The 19,195-nt window shown below is 41.7% G+C and overlaps 1 protein-coding gene across 13 annotated transcripts in view; it reads right to left on the bottom strand.

The window, feature by feature from the left end:
* Nucleotides 1-19,195, bottom strand: part of LAMA2 (laminin subunit alpha 2) — a 365,130-nt gene that overhangs the window by 204,373 nt on the left and 141,562 nt on the right. For all 13 annotated transcript variants that reach the window (XM_083498017.1, XM_083498006.1, XM_083498008.1 and 10 more), the window contains exons 8-12: nucleotides 18,766-18,944; nucleotides 18,226-18,325; nucleotides 15,231-15,391; nucleotides 7,929-8,069; nucleotides 3,495-3,668 (exon numbers count right to left, since the gene is read on the bottom strand). In XM_083498017.1, the coding sequence (XP_083354143.1) occupies nucleotides 3,495-3,668; nucleotides 7,929-8,069; nucleotides 15,231-15,391; nucleotides 18,226-18,325; nucleotides 18,766-18,944 (755 nt within the window). The remainder of the gene's footprint in view (nucleotides 1-3,494; nucleotides 3,669-7,928; nucleotides 8,070-15,230; nucleotides 15,392-18,225; nucleotides 18,326-18,765; nucleotides 18,945-19,195) is intronic.

The raw sequence follows: 19,195 nt of genomic DNA, 5'->3' as shown, positions 1-19,195 counted from the left end.
TTTATGTTTGGGGAAGCACCATAGTTCAGTGGTACAGCATCTGCCTTGCATGCAGAAGGTCCCAGATTCAATCCCCAGCATCTCCAGCTAAGGTTGGGAGAAAGCCCTGCTTGAAATCCTAGACAGTGTAGACAATATGCAGCTAGATGAACCAATGGTCTGACATAGTGTATGGAAGCGTCCTATGTTCCTGGGAGTGAGTTGAGGAGTTGTGTATTATTACAACCTCTTGTAAGGTTACTTCAACATATTTTGATTGAAAGGTATAACTCTTGGAAGGAAATGTATACATATTATGGTTTGTATTCAGTGCAGAACTAATGAGACTGTTACATCACAAATATTTCCGCTTGCCTGACAGAACTCTCCCTCTCCTTTCCTCTTCTAAACCTCCAGAGCAGATTTTTTTTTGGCGGGAGTTATGGTGGCACATGGTGGGAGGAGTGGGGAGAAGTCCCATTCTGCTAACAGGAATGGTTGCACTACTACTACAGCAACTGTTTCTGCAACTGAGTTGAATTAGGCCTGTAATGTTTCAGTGCAAGGACTGCATATAGGGATGGAATATAAATTCTTGATGCTTCCCACCATTAGGTACAGCAATAATGGAAGAGCAGGTATCAGAAAAATGGACGGTAAGGTCACAAGCTACTGTATATTGAAAACTTATTCTGTGCTACCTTAGGCATCAAGTCTTAGAAAACCACACATACAATGGAGATTGTATTTGAAGCACTGCAAGCAAACATCATCTAGAAAAGCTGGTTTAATCCAGTTTCAGCTATTTAGAGAAACGTTTTATTGAGTTTACAAATAATAACCCTCAATATTCCATTTCCATAGCAATGCACTAAATCACCCCGGCTAAGTATGTCATCATGGCTATAATTTACATGATGCAACATGACAGTTAAGATGTACTATGGTAATTTGTGAGTGCTTTCAGTATTACTGTAGTATCAAAAATTTATATGGTTCAGTTATTAAGGCAAATTGTTTCATTCATACAGTGATGTCTGACAGTAAACCATAAAGTCCTTCCAAATTACAAGTGGGGAAAAATGCCTTCCATGTTCAGACAAATTGCACACATTCTTTCCATTATTTTGCTTCCTAAGTGGGAAAAGATATCTGCAAAGTATCTGCCAAAAGCACAGGAAATGTTCATTGCCTAAGAGCAAGCAAAACGGACCCTGTTCATTCCAGACTTGAGTCTCCTTAACAATCTATAGTCTTGAACAATATGTCCATATTCTTTCAAAGAGATGCAGCTTAATCTTTACTTGCTCACTTACCTTCTGTTACACAGATTTCCAACCAAGAGGAAAAAGCTAAGCAGTGAAGCCTGGTGAAAGTAGCCTGGGATATCTTCACAAAGTTTCAAATAAACTACACCACAAACAAGACAGTGTAAGACTAAACATATCAAAAGCTCCTGCTTGTTTTACAGCTATTCAGATTCCAGGCTTTTTCAGCCTTTTGGTACCACAACCAATTTTTCATGTGCTAGCTGCCACAGTTCACACAAGAGTACTCTAATATGTACACCAATATTCTATTCTAAGGCATAAAATGTCTATGTTATGATTTAAAACCCCAATACAAAAACACAGTAACCTGACAAGGGTGGTACTGGTGGAAAAAGTGCCTCCATAGCTCAGTGGCAGAGCACATGATTGGCATGCAGAAGTACCAGATTTAATCCTCAGCATTTCTAGTCTGAAGGATCAGTTGGCAGGTGAAATTAAGAGGTCCTGCCTGGAGATCCACTGCCAGTCAGAATAGACAATTACTGGGGTAGACTGGCCAATGGTATGGCTCAATTTGAAGCAACTTCATAAGCCACTTTGAAATCAGTGAGTGGGGCCTTGGCTTCACTTAAAGCAGTGGTGGCGAACCTTTGGCCCTCCAGCTGTTGCTGAAATACAATTCCCATCACCTGGTCACTGGCCATGTTTACTGAGGCTGTTAAGAGTTGTAGTTCAGCAACAGTCAGAGGGCTGAATTCCCCCATCCTTGACTGATTAATTAATTAATATGCAATTAAGTTTTCTGAGCAACAAAATAAGTTCTAGTCTTCTCTTCCTAAGTTTCTGCAAACACAGGGCATAACCTTAAGTATACTATAGATCCAGTCAAGCAACAGACCCCACAAGAAGGTTGAGAGCAAGCCTGGGTGACTTGCATTTTCATTCTTGCTCTATATTGTGTTTTTTAATATGCCCTGGGGAGCACTCCCTAATACACAGATATCTCCATCATTTTCCGCCTTCTCGCGATATCTGGATTTTGCTGCTTATTTAGAATATTTGAAGAAAACAAGATTGCCTATGTTCATAGAATGTGTGAGTTGTCTGCTGAACTTGCAGGAATTGTTTACAATTCCCCACCATTCAGAACATATGATGGGTATATCCTTTTAACATGAGTGGGAAGAGTAATCCTGTTTCATGGAAACTTGCCAACTCCTAAATGTTAAGCAGATGTGTGTCAAGAAGAAATTCTCCACATGTGTGGATTATCCTGCCACTGTAGCAGCGTGGTGAGGAAAGTCTCACCTCCTAGAAATACCCCTATTAAAAGGATCAAAAGCTCATTTAAGGTCAAAAGTTGGCATTCCAGGGAACCATGCATGCCTCCTCAAATCCAGTGTGGTTTTAAGTTGTGGGTTGTTCTTTTTTTAAAAAAGTAGCAGTCTTCTGGGCCACATGGCAAGTAACTTTTGAAAAATTGGGAGTGGTTGGAACTTAAACCATAATATCATTTACCTGAGGACTATCTGTGCTTTTAGGCCATTGCATATGTCAGGTGCAAGCAAACTACCTGGATTTGTTTGCCTGTTGTACCACACCTTTGTGGCTTTATAAGTTGGTGCAGCCAGAAGTGGAGCTATATATCCCAGAGATATAGGACCTCGGAAGTTGGGTCAGCTTGTAAGCAACTGTGCGGTTTTAAACACGGCAATGAGGCTTGTAAACATTTTAGCAGCACACCATCTCTGGAATCCCAAGGTATAGCTCCCGGCACTCAAGTTTCCCACTAAGCAATACACGTTCCCCCCCCCCCCAGCACACCCCCTCAACATCTGATCTGCTGTCAGCATCTGTGTAAACTAAGTGGGAAAGAACCAGTGAAATGTGAAGGTGTGGTAAGGAAGATAAGACTGCTTGAAAGAAACACATGTTACTCGCACAGAATAGACCACCAGCCAATTCATCCTAGAAATAATACTGCAAATTATCTGAGCTTTCCTAGCACCTGACACCCAAAGCTGCCAGGAGGCCCCGGGAGCAGCAGCACTTTGCTTAGCTTACTTACCCTTTGCCTTGTGTCTCACAGGGATTCTCTGTATGCCTATGTCAGTTGCTTTCAGCAAGCAATTTTGCTGGTCAAATATCTACCCCGCAAATGCAAACTAAAAGAAAAATAATTGCTTACATCTTTCGCTATTAATAAATCAAATTAACACCCAGGCAAAGACCATCTGCACTTACTTTGTTGCCCAAATAAGGACTGGGTGCACTCCAATAATAAATCTGCTGCAAAGCAGTCCTCGCAGCCACGTTGCTGATGCTAAGTTGCTGAGGTCCATCAAAGCTGTCCTGCTGAGGAGTCACTCTAGCGCGACCAGCTACATCTGTCAGGTGCCAGCCATTCATGTCCATGATCTATGGTGACAAAAGAAAATACCTGCTAATATCCACATACTGAAACCTACAAAATCTATATTCCTTCCTTGTTTCTTTTTGTTTTCCTATTCATAATTTAAATAGATTTCCATTTAGCACAGAAGCAGAGAGTTTGCTATATTGCATAAAATTATGAATAGAGGAGTTCCCTTCTTTCCATATTCAGTGAAATCAAGAGGATCCTACATTTTAGAATCATTTATTTAAAGTCATGATTGGTTCTCTTCAAAGAGTTTTTAATTCTTATGAGTTCAAAGGGCTCACTCCATACACACCCCATTTGAAGCTGGTAACAAATTATGAATGAGTACTGCAGAATGTATTCCTTAACTGTAATTCTGCATGTGCCAACTTCATGAGAAAGGTAGACAAATTATATTTAATGCATTGTACTGAACAACGTATTAGATGCACCTCCTTATGATAAAATTAGGCAGCCTCCATAAAAGAATTTTCAGACCATGAGTATGTATAGCATAGGGAAGCAGAATGTATCACCTTGCAACAGAAGGATTTGCAAGACAAACTTCTTAACAAGGAAATTGTAAGAAGAGCTGGAAGCTGAGCAGCTTCTTAGGGAGCTGCATGCACTTGGAGGTGGGCCACTCAGACCAGAATCTTGGAGGCAATCATGGCGTCCAGTGAAGAAAAGATGGAAGGACTGAGCCCCCACAATAAAATGAGACAAGACTTCAGTGCTGAACTGAAAGCAATACTTTAAGATCCAGAATGTTTCAAATGTAAAGACTCTTCTTCAGGGCAACTGACATTCTCTTCAAAGGATAGCCAGAAGTCTCTTCAATGGTAGCTAAAAGAAGCTGATTTCTCTCATGTTCCAGGATTAAGAAAGGGAGCAATCATAACCATCTGATTTTATTTATTAAAATAGTTATATCCCACCCTTCTGATGCAAAAGCACCATTCAGGGCATCTTGCACCTGAAATATCTCCCTCCAGTGTCAGAAAGGGTAGGTTAAAAACACTTTCCACTTGCTAGATTGGAAACCTTTGATACAGCGAGGAAAAGGCTTAGAAAAGCCCAGCTGTAGTTCACTGGATGGAGTTTGATACAGGTCTCTTGGGGGCCAATGTTACCTAGTCCTCTCTCTATATTAGGGGTATTCCTAAATGGAATGAGGACAGCTCCCCATGTCATGTGAAGGGTGTCTGTGATCCGAGAACCCACCCATTAAAAACTTTCTGCCTGGCTGGCTCACCCCTCTATGTGGTTGAAACTTAGCTCATCATGCCCTAGTCCAGCCATCTCTGGATTTGTTAATATTTCCTCCTGAGTTGAGGAGGACTCTAAGCATGATAGGAATGAGTGCCTGCTCTGTTCTTTTTAAGCTAGGTAGGCTGGGTTTAAAACCTATTCCCTGGCTAGAATCACAATGAGAGGGCTATGGAAGCTACTCCTATCCCTTTGCCCCCCCCCCCAACAGCAAGGGATGCAGAACCCTGTCTGTATCACAGGGGAGAGCATCTGTGATCTCCAATCCAGTAATGAGATGAGAATGGGTTAGATCTATTCCAACCCTTGATAATCTTTACCGCCTGGTGTAGGTTTTATAATTAGATTGGAGGAGGCTTCCCTTCTTGGGATGTAAAACTCCACCTGCATTGGAGGCGAAAACGTCTGCGATGCAGCAAGTCCGTAGTTCACACACTATGCTATAGAAATGCAATTGTGACCCAAGGCAGTGGTCTATCTAAAAAACTGCTGTCTCACATCCTAATGTTACTATCATCTTTCAAGAGGTGCCATAAGCTGAGGAGTGAATTGTGGAAGCCATGCCAGCTTCTGAACTCAACTCCAAACAGAATGCTATCGTTTTACTCCCTGCTTTCAAACTCTATGGAGCAGAACAAAGTAATTCCTGCTATCCTTAGCTCACAGCCCTGATATTTAGAGATGGGCAAGCACACTGCTGCTTGTTCAAAAAATAAACTGGGCTTCAGCAGCTCATTGCCTCCCTCTGATTCTCGAAGCCTGCTCTGCTTCCTTGCCTGTGCTTCAACAACAACAGAACTTATCTTGGAGGAGGAATATCAGAGGGCAGTAGAATGAGACAGAAAGCAGAAGACAGGAGAGAGGAACAGGGGACACCCTATTACGTTCTCCTCTTTGGTTGCACATTACATATTCCAAACTACGAGTCACATGATCCTGGGCAGGAAATGATGCACAGAGGGCATAATTTGGATCTGAAGGGGCCTGCAGTGTTCCTCATGAACTGACCGGAAATAATGTGTAGCACATATAAATTGACTGCAGGACCTCTTCTGCCTGTGCCTCCTTTCCCAAGTTAAGGATAGTTTGGGGAGGGGGAAAGACTGGCAGGAAAGGTAGAGAGTGTGTTGCAGGTCCTGAGTCTCAGTTTAAGCATAGCTCAGCTCAAAGACAGGTGGACTCAGCTCAAAAGGGCACCAGTCAATTCAAGCCAGGGCCCTTACATTTTCAACCACCCTCCATCGTATTTCACACTCACCTCATCCCTGCAGATATTGCAACTAGTGGGGAACATTATTAAAAGATGAACAAACTATTTTCTTTCTGTTTACCAAAATCATGAAACAGACAATTTCCCAAAAAGGGAAAATGGTGGGGTTTTTTTTTTACTCCTCTAAAATAAAATACAATTGTGAAACATCTCACAATGCCTCAGCTATCAAAGTAGCTTTGTGTGTCATATGTTGTGCACCCCTGCTGTAAGGAGCTCAGCAGTCTCCTTCAGCACAAAAGAATATAATAGGAGTTTAGCAGACTATCAGATACAGGTCCAACTGTTTAACAGTCCCTTCTCAGTTTTCTTGCTCAACATAATATCAAACATCAATTCATATTTAAGAAGAGCACATGGGATGCCCTGGGAAACCTCTGACATTATGGAATTCCCAGGCAAATTGTAAATATGCAGGCAAGCTCAAGGCTGATTGCTTTCGGGTGAGCGGATACCATCAGAGTTGTGAAACGGCTCAGCTGCGAGCTGAAACAGATCCTGGTTACAGAGTTCACCCAGCAGGCATCTCATATCACACACATACAAAACACAATTACAACACATAGCTATATAAACCAAAATAGTTCCCTCTCCAAGCCCAATCAAACTGGAGAATTGCTATTTCAAAGTAGTGGAACCCACAAGATGGAGACACTGCATTTCAGTTGAGTTATAAATAAATAGATAGGTAGGTGGATAGATGGATCATCTGCACAACTCATGGAGAGATGATGGCCTCAAGCCTCCAACAATGCACTTTACCCCCAGTGGGCTGAAGGGTGATAAAAACACTAGGCATTCCTCACACAGTTACATGTACTATGGGATATTCTTTGTTAAAGAGCACCTACCCCTCTTTATCGCATGCTCATTTCTCCCATTTGCTGAGTCCAGATGTTTACGATGCCTCCTAAACAAATGTGCTCTAAGTTTGTTTAGAAGTCATCAAGCCCAATGACAGCAAGGCACAGTTCTCCAAGTCATGCCAGAAGTTTCCCATAGTTCTTAGCTTTCAGTGAAGAAACATGGTATCCTTCACATGCTTCGGTATGAGTTAGTCACTATGATACACTGAAAGCTACAAGCATGGTGTGGATGGTTTCAGATACACATCCAGTTGGTAGGGAAATATAACTGAATTTCATCTCAGGCTAAAATCCTGAAACTTGAGAGGCTTCAAGATTCTTTTTCCCCAGCAGGGGAGGGCAGGGAGAACATTAAATTTACGAAGTCTCCCCCGCCCCCATAATGCTTCTCAAAATCAGGGTGTGTGGGATTTTTTTAAAAAGAATGACATTATCCTCTTAAATAATGTTTCAACAACATATTTCACATTAAACTTGCCGCTATCCTGTGTGAGACAACAGGTATATTTGTTCCCATTCCAGAGAATTTTAAGCCTCTCTCCGATCTGTCTATAAGATGGACAGCATAAGAGCACTATAACACTTCCCAAGTTCCTCTCTCACACATTTCTCATCTGCACCTAAAGAGCAATTTCCCCGAATGATTTTGCTTGCATTTTTCTTTGGGGCATAGATTCTAGAACTGCTCTCCAGTGTAAAAATAACAAGTAATGTATTGTTTTATTCTTGAATTTAAAATATAGCTATGAAGTATAAACACTTTACAAAGCTGGTTTCAATTAATAATATTTGAAGGGGGAAGATATGCTGGAATTAATAACATTTAAAAAGGGAGATACGTTGGAAGGGTGTACACATTTATTTTAGCTTACAGCATGGTAGGTCCAACGAGAGCCCACACAGTCGTTTGTTATTCCTGAGCAGAAGCACGCTTCACAGCCCTGGGGGTTGTCTTGCTGCAGGTTAAAGAAGCCAGGTTTGCAACGATCACAGTTTTCTCCTTCAACATTGGCCTGCAAATGTACATGGGAATATTAGTTAAGTTTGTTTGAAAGTTTTCAGAAATCACTTTTCCTCCAAAGATGCTCAGGGTGATATACAACAAACTTAAAATGCATAAAACATCAATAAAAACCATGTAAAGACTAAACCATTTGTCAGAGCTGCTTCCAGGTCCCAGCTCACACAGGACCACGCTAGCCGGCAGTACTGTACAAAAGTCTTTATTGAGTTACAGTTTCCATTTCCAAGCCGCAGCGCGCAGCTCTACGTCTTAGAAGCTAGACCGGCGAAGCTCCGTCTGAGTCTCCGCCTCCTGTACACCAACTTAATACTCTAGCCTTACTCCACCTCTTCCGTCTTTCCTTCCTCCTCTGGGTCCCTCTGCCCCCCGTGGTCTCTTCCTTCCTGGACTCTTCTGACGCTGACCCCCCGGACTCTTCTCCCTCCTTGCGGCGGGCTTTAGGACCTGGCTCCCTATCCGGGCTGCTTACTGTGCCGCCTTCCTGTGCATTTGAACTTGGCGCGCGCGCCCAGCCTTCAACCTTCCTCTTGACCGTTTCCTCGCTCCCCGATGGAGGTGTGGCCAATCCTGACTCATGCCCTCCCGCTTGCGGCGAGCCGCCTGATCCCGATACCTGGGACCCCTCCCCCCTACTGCGCTCTGGTGGGGAAGCTGGTCCCGATTTCCAACTGCTGCTCTCTGAGTCCCCTCTGGTCCCTTCTTCCTGGGGTGTCCCCCTAGGCGCCCCCCTTGCTCTGACCACTGGCGCCCCTTTCTGTGAATCTTCCGATTCACTGGAAAGACTCAGAGATCTCGGGCCGCTGTCATCGCTCATATTTCCTTCGGATTCCTCCCCCTCGCTCTCTGTTTCCTCCCTTTCCTGTGCCTCTGCTCCTGAACCCCTGACACCATTTAATACAAAATAATTAAGATCTGGACACAAAATTGTTGAGCCTAGCCTTATTTGGCTATTTTAAAGGAGATTCATCAAAAAATAAATACTTCTTACAATACATTAAACCACATATACACTTATAGCTCTGCCGAGCTTGCGACTTCCCTTCAGCGAGTATCCCTTTTCATCTCCAATCGGGTATTTTGATTTTTTTTACCTGTATTGTGAAAATGATCGTGTAAAGAAAATAATAAAAAATTATTGGTAAAAAATAATTTAAAAAAATACTTCTTTTAGGGTGACCACACCTTACAGAGCACAGCTCTGTATTCAAAGGGCTGTCAGAGGACAGCCCTCTATTTGCTGGCACCCTCTGTTTGGAGGGCTATCTGGTCCAAATCTGGTTTAAAGAGAAGGAGCCCTAAGAAGGGAGTGCCTAGGCCTTTACGTTGCCTATCAAAAACTAGTACCCAAACAACAGTCTGAACAGGCACACAGGTAACATGGTCTTCCCCACTATAGTGGGGATTGTATTTCTATTAAAGTTATACTGATGATTTCTCCAAATGCATCAATACATGTACATTTGCATACACAAAATTTATGCTGTTTTCTTTTTTTGCCTCTTTTTTGTCAATGTGTTTATTCCTTTTCAGTAATGTTAAGTGGGTACACTGCCCCTTTCCAAATTGTGTTGCATTTGCGATAACACTGTTCCATTTGTTACTTTGCAGATTGCCAAGAAAAGGAAACATTTGGCCAGCTGCCTTGCTCTGTTTTAGTTATGCATATCTACTGCAAATGGCAGGTGTGTGTAGTCTGGATTAAAGATTATGCTCCATTTACTGTTAGGCAGAGTCCTACTCCTTTGATATATAATAATCATCTGATGAGTATTCTGAATGTGTCTACTGCAATTAACTGGAATCCAAGTGCCACATTGTCCTTTTACTAGTAAAAGGTCAGAGTGTCTAAAAGTTCATTACTTGCTTGTGCTACAATAAGTATAGGGATTGTATGAAGTGCTGTGTTCCATGGACAAATGGACAAATATGTTTGACCATAGACCTACAAAGGCTGTTGGTTCCATAGAAACAGGGCTGGCCCACTCATGAGGCAAGGTGAGGTGACCACCTGAAAGGGCAGGATCCAGAGGGGCAGCCGATCCCAATGTAGATATCCATTTACCTCTTCTTCCCTGATGGGGAGGGAGACACCATTTTGTGCTTCACCACAAATGCCAAAACATTCCCTAGATGGAAATGATGGCTAGCCTATTACAGCCAGTATCATGCTAGTGATAGTTTACTCATACATGCCCAATGAAAGTTACTTGCTTCCCTTGCAGCCAAAGATATAGGATTAACATGAAGAAAAGGGTTTAAAATAGTTTTGGAGTTCTAGGATACCTTAGAAAAGAAAAGCCGTTGAGAAAGAAGAAAAGAAAATGAAAGTCTTTAAGATCAAAAAGAGAAAATATGAGGGCAGATGTTAAATACAGATTTTATTACTATGAGCCTACTAATCCTATATCCAGAAAATCCTTTTCATATATCCCTTGACAGAAGTGCCAGCAAACATCACCAACTTTCCGTAGACTTCCAGGACAGAGATTTATTTCCAGAGTTTCATTCAGGAAGCAAAGCAACAGGATGTGAACCTTAATACTTTTAGGTGAAAGTTTTAGAAGTCACTCTGAGGATATGGCCTAAAAGTGAGTTTTGCTCATGTGAACTGGATCTGTTCTGGTGATGATACTCTCCTGGAGTCAGGCTAGTGAAAGAAGAAGCAAAGCTAACAATGCAAATCAATTTGATTTGCAAAAAGAAAAAGAAGTGGGGGAAGATAAAGCAAAAGCAGAGGGCCCAGTTAATCTCAATTGTTTGTTGTAGGTAGGCAATTAATAAATAATTAAGAGTACCGAGTGGAAAACAGCTACCCTGCCCTCCTGAAAATGTAATATTGTTTCTCCCAGTTTATTAGGTAGTGGGTGAAGGTGGGCAGGGGTTACACCAACTCAAATCGTTCTCTATAGATGAATTCAATATGAACAGCGACTCATTTAATGCAGCACATTAAGTGCCTCCTCCTTCTGCTCCTTTACATGTTACTGCTTGAATTTCTTCACACTTTGAAGCTAAGGAACAAAGGAGGTTGCACAAAGGAAGTGGCAAGTGCACATATTTTCCAAGGAGCAATTTTTGTACATGTGGCCACTTTGTTTTCCAGCTCTGTCCTATTTTCAAGGGGCAGTAAGAGGAATTTCACAAGAGCTTTGGAATGCAATGAATAATAGGGTAAAAGGGACCACAACCACCTACTTTGCTCTCTGATCATGACTGCCCCACTTATCGGTCCGCTTGACAGCATTGACCATAATAGTGGAATAGGACTACATGCTTATTCCCATGTGATAGTTTCCTGATTTTGAGGGTTAACTAAGGAACATGCAGACATGCATGATATCTCTCCTAACAGCTTGTCAGCCTAGTTCACATTCTATCAGAGGTACCTGTGTTCAATACAGCTGGTTCTTAAGCAGGTTGTGGATCAGGCTGGAAAATAATTTACATTTAACTTCCTTTATATTTGCACACTGGGGAAAAAACACGTTGTGTTCTATATTTTCCACAAGCATTTTGCTTTCAGTTTACATTGTGTCTGCAAGTTCTCTTTCCCCTCCTTTGACAGTAAGCGTGTCATAGACTTTGAGGTTGACCTTGTGCAGTGGTTGTTCAAAACTTCTGGCTTTGGTAGCAGCAGAACTGTAAATCTTCATGGACCCATGCCTGTCGCCTCTGGAGTTAAAGGTAATGGCCAGTGGGAGCATGAAGGCACCGCTGTGGCAGACAGAGACACATACATAGCTGGAATACTTTACAACATCTTCTCTTGTGATCTGGAAGTCTCAGAGACTGAAAATACTGAAGCTAGAGGGAAGGTTGTATAGTTCTGCATCAGCAGACAATGAAATGGAAGGAAGACTTGTGCAAAATAAACCAGTTGTAGTGGAACAAAAAATACTGGATGAAAGTGTGAATCAATGTTGGAACAGATTGAGGCATGTTCCTACATCTCTAGTGAAAGCTACAGTCCCAAGATAATAGCTTGCTAGCCTAAAATAACTTGTGAATCTTAAGACGTCACACTCCTGAGCAATGGTGAGGATCAAGCTACATAGGAAGATATGTAGGTCCCACCAACCCACTTACTTCTGTAACTTTCTCCGGGGAAAACTGTGGTGTGGCATCAACACATACATTAACCTAAGCTGCAGACAAACAAGCAGAGTAGGGGGCAGGGAAACATTCATGTTGTTGTTGTTGTTTAGTCGTTTAGTCGTGTCTGACTCTTCGTGACCCCATGGACCAGAGCACGCCAGGCGCTTCTGTCTTCCACTGCCTCCCGCAGTTTGGTCAGACTCATGTTTGTAGCTTCTTGTCCTCTGTCGTTCCCTTCTTCTTGTGCCCTCCATCTTTCCCAACATCAGGGTCTTTTCCAGGGAGTCTTCTCTTCTCATGAGGTGGCCAAAGTATTGGAGCCTCAGCTTCACGATCTGTCCTTCCAGAGAGCACTCAGGGCTGATTTCCTTAAGAATGGATACGTTTGATTTTCTTGCAGTCCATGGGACTCTCAAGAGTCTCCTCCAGCACCATAATTCAAAAGCATCAATTCTTTGGTGATCAGCCTTCTTTATGGTCCAGCTCTCACTTCCATACATCACTACTGGGAAAACCATGGCTTTAACTATACGGACCTTTGTTGTCAAGGTGATGTCTCTGCTTTTTAAGATGCTGTCTAGGTTTGCCATCGCCTTTCTCCCAAGGAGCAGGCATCTTTTAATTTTCGTCACCATCTGTAGTGATCATGGAGCCCAAGAAAGTAAAATCTCTCACTGCCTCCATTTCTTCCCCTTCTATTTGCCAGGAGGTGATGGGACCAGTGGCCATGATCTTCGTTTTTTTGATGTTGAGCTTCAGACCATATTTTGCGCTCTCCTCTTTCACCCTCATTAAAAGGTTCTTTAATTCCTCCTCACTTTCTGCCATCAAGGTTGTGTCATCTGCATATCTGAGGTTGTTGATATTTCTTCCGGCAATCTTAATTCCGGCTAGGGATTCATCCAGCCCAGCCTTTCGCATGATGAATTCTGCATATAAGTTAAATAAGCAGGGAGACAATATACACCCTTGCCGTATTCCTTTCCCAATTTTGAACCAATCACTTGTTCCATATCCAGTTCTAACTGTAGCTTATTGTCCCACATAGAGATTTCTCAGGAGACAGATGAGGTGATCAGGCACTCCCATTTCTTTAAGAACTTGCCATAGTTTGCTGTGGTCGACACAGTCAAAGGCTTTTGCATAGTCAATGAAGCAGAAGTAGATGTCTTTCTGGAACTCTCTAGCTTTCCCAGTAATCCAGCGCATGTTTGCAATTTGGTCTCTGGTTCCTCTGCCCCTTCGAAATCCAGCTTGCACTTGTGGGAGTTCTCGGTCCACATACTGCTTAAGCCTGCCTTGTAGAATTTTAAGCATAACCTTGCTAGCGTGTGAAATGAGTGCAATTGTGCAGTAGCTGGAGCATTCTTTGGCACTGCCCTTCTTTGGGATTGGGATGTAGACTAATCTTCTCCAATCCTCTGGCCACTGCTGAGTTTTCCAAATTTGCTGGCATATTGAGTGTAGCACCTTAACAGCATCATCTTTTAAAATTTTAAATAGTTCAGCTGGAATATCATCACTTCCACTGGCCTTGTTATTAGCAGTGCTTTCTAAGGCCCATTTGACTTCACTCTCCAGGATGTCTGGCTCAAGGTCAGCAACCACACTACCTGGGGTATACGAGACATCCATGCTGCAGACAAACAAGCAGAGTAGGGGGCATGGAAACATTCATAGGAAGACATAATGCTTTTCAACATCTGGGAAGGGAGATGTGGGCTATTAGTACCTGTGCATGTTACCATAATGTATATTTATGCCTGCGAATGAGAACATATGTATGATTTCACTCAGAATAATTTCTGGTTCATGCATCAATATTTTACCACAAATTATTATTAATCCTCACACTTATCTCTCTCAGCCTTTGGCTTGTTAGGTCCAATGCACTGTAGATGTTGTGGGTTGGGCACACAGCTTTCACTTTAAGTATATAATATATAATTTACCCAGTCCTGGAATCTCTACATCTTCTTACTTGGAAATTAAAAAATGGACAGGAAGCCTTTTTATTTCTGTTAGACAACATGCCAGTCTTATGCATGTGCAAAGCGATAAAACTGTTAACACCCAGAGCAGATTTCAGGGCTGTTAAGCTATTACTGTAATAATTTTGATCTAATTGGTTGAAGATCACAGGGTATTGAGTATTGAACCCAATATTTCTCCAACAAATTAGTTCAGTTCCAGTTGGGGTTTGTTTAAAAAAAGAAAACTTAAAGAATTTGCTTACACATAAAAAAACAAAAAACAAAATGAAACACCAATGTGAAACAGAACCATCAGTGTTGCAAGTCGAACCCTGCTTACTCCATAATATTTCCACCAACCAGTCTTAACTTCCATTCATTCCAAATTGGGCTTTTGATGTGAATGTTGCCATCATGGGGAGGGCGACAGGCAAGGTAGTTTAAAGTGTCAGCAAAAGCAACCCTAACTTGTATACTTTTAGATTTATCTTGCTTGCTCAGAATCATTGTTTCCAGTACATCATGCTGCCTTGGCACTGTTATTTTCTCTGTCCTTGATCCTATCCAATCAGAGATCATGTAATGAACATGACACTTTCACTGCACAATGTAGCCAATCAGATTTGGCTGTGTGACGAGGTCCATCCTATTGCCCTCATTCTGAAGCAGGAAAAGGAGATTAAGCACTGCTGCCAAATTAAACCAAATCTGCAAAGGTTATTTGTGTGCTTCATTTAAAAAGAAATACCTAAGGGTCTCTAAGTTGTTGTCAACACAGATTCCCCCCCACTATAAAGAAACATAATTTTAAATAGCAATTTACTATCTGTATAGCTCTATGTCTGTGTGTGCATGTGTGAGACTGTTTTAGCAAAGGTACTTTGCAGCTCCAATTCCCATTCACTATTCAAGATTAAGAGATCACATTCACATCAAGGTTGGGGGTCACACTTGTTTGACACTCAGGCACTGCCAGAGGGACTTACAGAAGAAAAAAATGGATGAAGGCAAAGCTTCTTATCTTTGTTAGCACAGATGAAAAGTTTATACTTGCTGAAATAAAAAGAGGTTGTAATCCGTACCTTGCACCTGCAGGGTCCTTCACAAGGGTCATCATTTAAGCTGCCATCCAGAGAGCAGTTGCAGGGCTGACAGTAAGGAAATCCCTTGTAACCCAATGCACACCGATCACACCTTTCTCCTCCAAAGCCACGTTTACAGTGACAGAAGCCAGGAAGCTGGTCTGTAGCAAAAGCAAGCAAACACCAAACTCAGCTAAATGCTTATTAACATAAATTCAGTGAGTTAAGCAGACAGGCGAGGAGAGGTTAAGTAACACTCATGTATTTAATTAAAACAACTCAGGCTAATAAAGACACAGTAAGTCCACTGTCTGCTAGGATCCAGATCTTGTGAGAACTTACAGCTCAGGAGGCTGTGATGGCCACCAACATAGATGGCTTTACAATATGATTGGACAAATTCATGGGGGAGACTGCTATCAATGGCTATTAGCCATGATGACTATGCTCTGCCTCCACAGCTGGAGGCAGTAATATTTCCCAGTCGCAGTTGCTGGAGACCACAGGAGAGGACAGTGCTCTTTTGCTCAGACCCTGCTTCAGGGTTTCCTTGTAAAAACAGGATGCTAGATGGGCCACTGGCCTGATCCAGGAGGCTCCTCTTGTTGGTGCTAATGGAAAATATATAGAAAAGAGAATTCACTGCATCCCAAGATCCAGGTTTGGGACAAGTACTCTTAGGTGAGAAAACTCCAGGAGAGATTTAAAAGCACAAAGTGTGCGGCAAAGTAAAGCATGGAAATATAGGCCATTGGACCTTTAAAACTTGCCCTTCAAAAATTTCCCTCTTCCCCTAGCACAAAAACCACAGGTTTGGTGAGTTTAAAATGGTTTACTTACTAACTTTCCAAAAATCAGTCATGTGCTTTTCCACACAGCATTCAGAAAAAGTTTCACTGGCAGTATAACTTGGCTTAGTTACAAAGTAGTGAAAGTTTCTAAATTATTGGTATAGGAACTCAAGAATGGCTTGTGAGAGCCATTTGTTCTGGACTGGAGCAACAAGCTCAAACCTCTTTACATGTGGAGTTATGCAGGTAGATTGGAGGTTGAACAATAAGTTTGATTACCTATTTCCTCCCACAGTGAGGAAATGAAGTAGACATAGCTAAGCCTACAAACCATTTTTAAATGAATCCAACTTCCAAAATTTGATTATTAATAATTGCCAATCCAAAAAGAAGAACTTTTAAAATGTCAAGTGGTTTTGTTGAGAAGTGATTTTAAGTCCACTGAAATTTTTAAAATGTGGATTGTAACAAAGGGAGCTGGAACACAGTTAGCCAACCTGAATACTTTATGATTGATGAACATTCAACAAAGGTATCTGAAAAACTTAGGGAGATAAATCTAACAGATTCATCTACAAGCCCAGCTCCTGGTCAGTTGGTAGGCACAAATTTCTGGTAAATATTATAGTGTTCGGCTTTCTTTTACCAATGCTAGTGCAGCAGGTAATTGTACCAGCACAGAAATACTGCTGTAATGTGACCAGAGAATAAATTGTTAACATTATAGCTGTATCCAATAATCCTTTGCTTCAGTGTGCCAGAAAGACAAGATGTGTAGGCTTTAAGTTTGGAGAGAATCACTCATTATCATCCTTTCCCATTATACTCCTAGGATTAGTGCATTTTTATTCTTGCTTGGGTTGACAGATACCTTAGAAGCAGGTTTGCATTTTACTCCAAATAAACATTTCTTTCCATACAGAAAACAGCCAGCACCAACAAAGTCAATTTCAGTATACCTAATGTGCATTCATACTGATTTGCAAATATATAGAGAAAATCCATTGGGGAAAATAAATATGCTTTTCACCCTTTCCTTCAAATAAGCACCATCTTTCCCCATCTTACATAGATTAAAGAACTGTTGTTGTTGTTGTTATTTGGGGGGGGGGGGGGCTTTACAGCGTATGGACACCAAGCATTTTTCCTGACTTCACAGCAGCAGATTGTAAGAGCGACTCATTATTGGGCTCAATACACAGTTTTCTTCAACTGGATGGGTATAATTTCTTTTATTTTATTTTTAAAAACTTCAGCCCGAAGTGAATGTGCTGTAGGCTGCAATCCTATACTCACTTACCTAGGAGGAAGTCCCCTTGAACTCAATGGGGTTTACTTCTGAGGAGCCATGTAATAGGATTTTTATGGAAATTGGATGTGCTAAAGGAGGAGTCTAAGGCAGAGGCTCTAATCTGGCCTTAGAATAAGTTTCATTAAGAAAAACAAAAGCAACTGACTGCCAGGAATGGAAGAAGGGATACATGCTACATTTCTAACAATCCTTACTTGCCTGAATGGCTAGGCATGGTAGTCTGGGACCTGCCTGCAGTGAAAGTTTGTTTCTAATGCACACCTTTTCATTCATGGAACTACACCCATAAGTCATTATCATGAAAAGCACAAGTCATTATCATGAAAAGCACAAGCCTAACTACTTGCACAGGAAGAATCTTCAGAGTCTGCCCCGAAAAGAGGACCTTCCTAATATAAAATGCCATGTTTTCCCTCTGCAGTACAATTCCTACGGAGAGCAAGGAAATGTCATCATGTCCTGCTGCACTCAGAGCACCAGTTCTTTATTCCCCCCCCCCTCACCCCCATGGGCCAACTTTGGCAGGCATATGGGAAATGATGGGATACATATCAGTGTGTATTTTTGTACAAATTCTTGAGCAACGCCTTTCCATATACAACAAGAGAGAGAGAAGGAAAACCTGAAGTCCATAGGGAAGAGATTCCTGTTTCCCCAAATGTGCATGTCACAAGATAGAGAATGTAAGACAGAATGGCAGGGGGGTGGAATGATTAGGTCTCCAAGGAAGAACTCTACAAGAAAGTAGGCAAGCAGATTTGAAAAGGTCTCCTGTGAGATGGTATTTCTGAAAGCATTGGGAAAGCGAAAAGAGGTTACTACTTAACGTTCGATTTAACAATGTGACATGTAATGTTTAACATGGCGACCCAGTCCCCCAAAAATTTCTCACCTCCTAAAGCATGTTTTTCATCCTTGACACATGTACCATCTAGAGAGCCAATAGTATTGCAATGGCATTGCCGACATGGATTGCGACTAGCTGGGAGCACCTGTGTAAGGAAAGCAAGGGCAACAAGGTTACAGACAAAAGAAAAATTATGAAACATAAACCCTTAATTCAAAAGCTTGTCATATTCCTCTCACTGGCAATTGCACTAATATTACTCTTCTCTGGTAAACAACATGCCCCTCCTGATAGGAAAGTGATGTTTATTGGATTGCATCCTGCTTCAATTGAAGCAGAAATACTAGCTGGAAGCCTTGACCCTCCAGTGCAGTCTTTCATATCAACACAGTTTACTTTCATATCCTTGTGAATCTCTCCTTTACCGATTTCCCACTGTGAAAGGCCGCTAGTAGGCTGTCAGAATTAGAATTTAACCTTCCAAAAATGGCAATCAAAACAGCATCTTTGCCACATAATAAACCAGCACCTTACGGTGAAAATTATGTCTAGGGCTACAGAAGATAAGAGTGGGTCATACTTTACCCCCTTTGGCCTGAAGTACCCATCAATGCAGGTTTCACAGTTGATGCCTGCTGTGTTTTGTGTGCAATTAATGCACACTCCACCCCCAATGTAATCCCCACGGATATTCAGACTCTGCTTTCTCTCTGCCACAGACTGATCATAGTAACATTCTTCAGCTTTCCCATGACAATTGCAAGCTGAAAAAAAGGGAAAAGTGTATTAGCAAACGTCGCATTGGTGCAGACATATAGAAACAACATTTTACCAGAGATTTAACAATATTCTTTCATCATTTTGACACTTGTGCTCTGTGTATTGAAACAAATAGCATAAATATCTCATCTACAAACAGCTTTTCTGGTCTTTAAATTAATAAGGGACCAGTCACAAATGATGTCAAAGCATTCTTCTGGATATTTCCTTTTCAAATCATTTTGTTAGTAGAGGG

Source organism: Podarcis liolepis, assembly GCF_965112155.1.
Source record: "Podarcis liolepis genome assembly, chromosome: 3".
Classification (NCBI taxonomy): Eukaryota; Metazoa; Chordata; class Lepidosauria; order Squamata; family Lacertidae; genus Podarcis; species Podarcis liolepis.
Note: the sequence above shows the minus strand (reverse complement) of the source record. Positions and strands in the feature narration are given on the sequence as shown.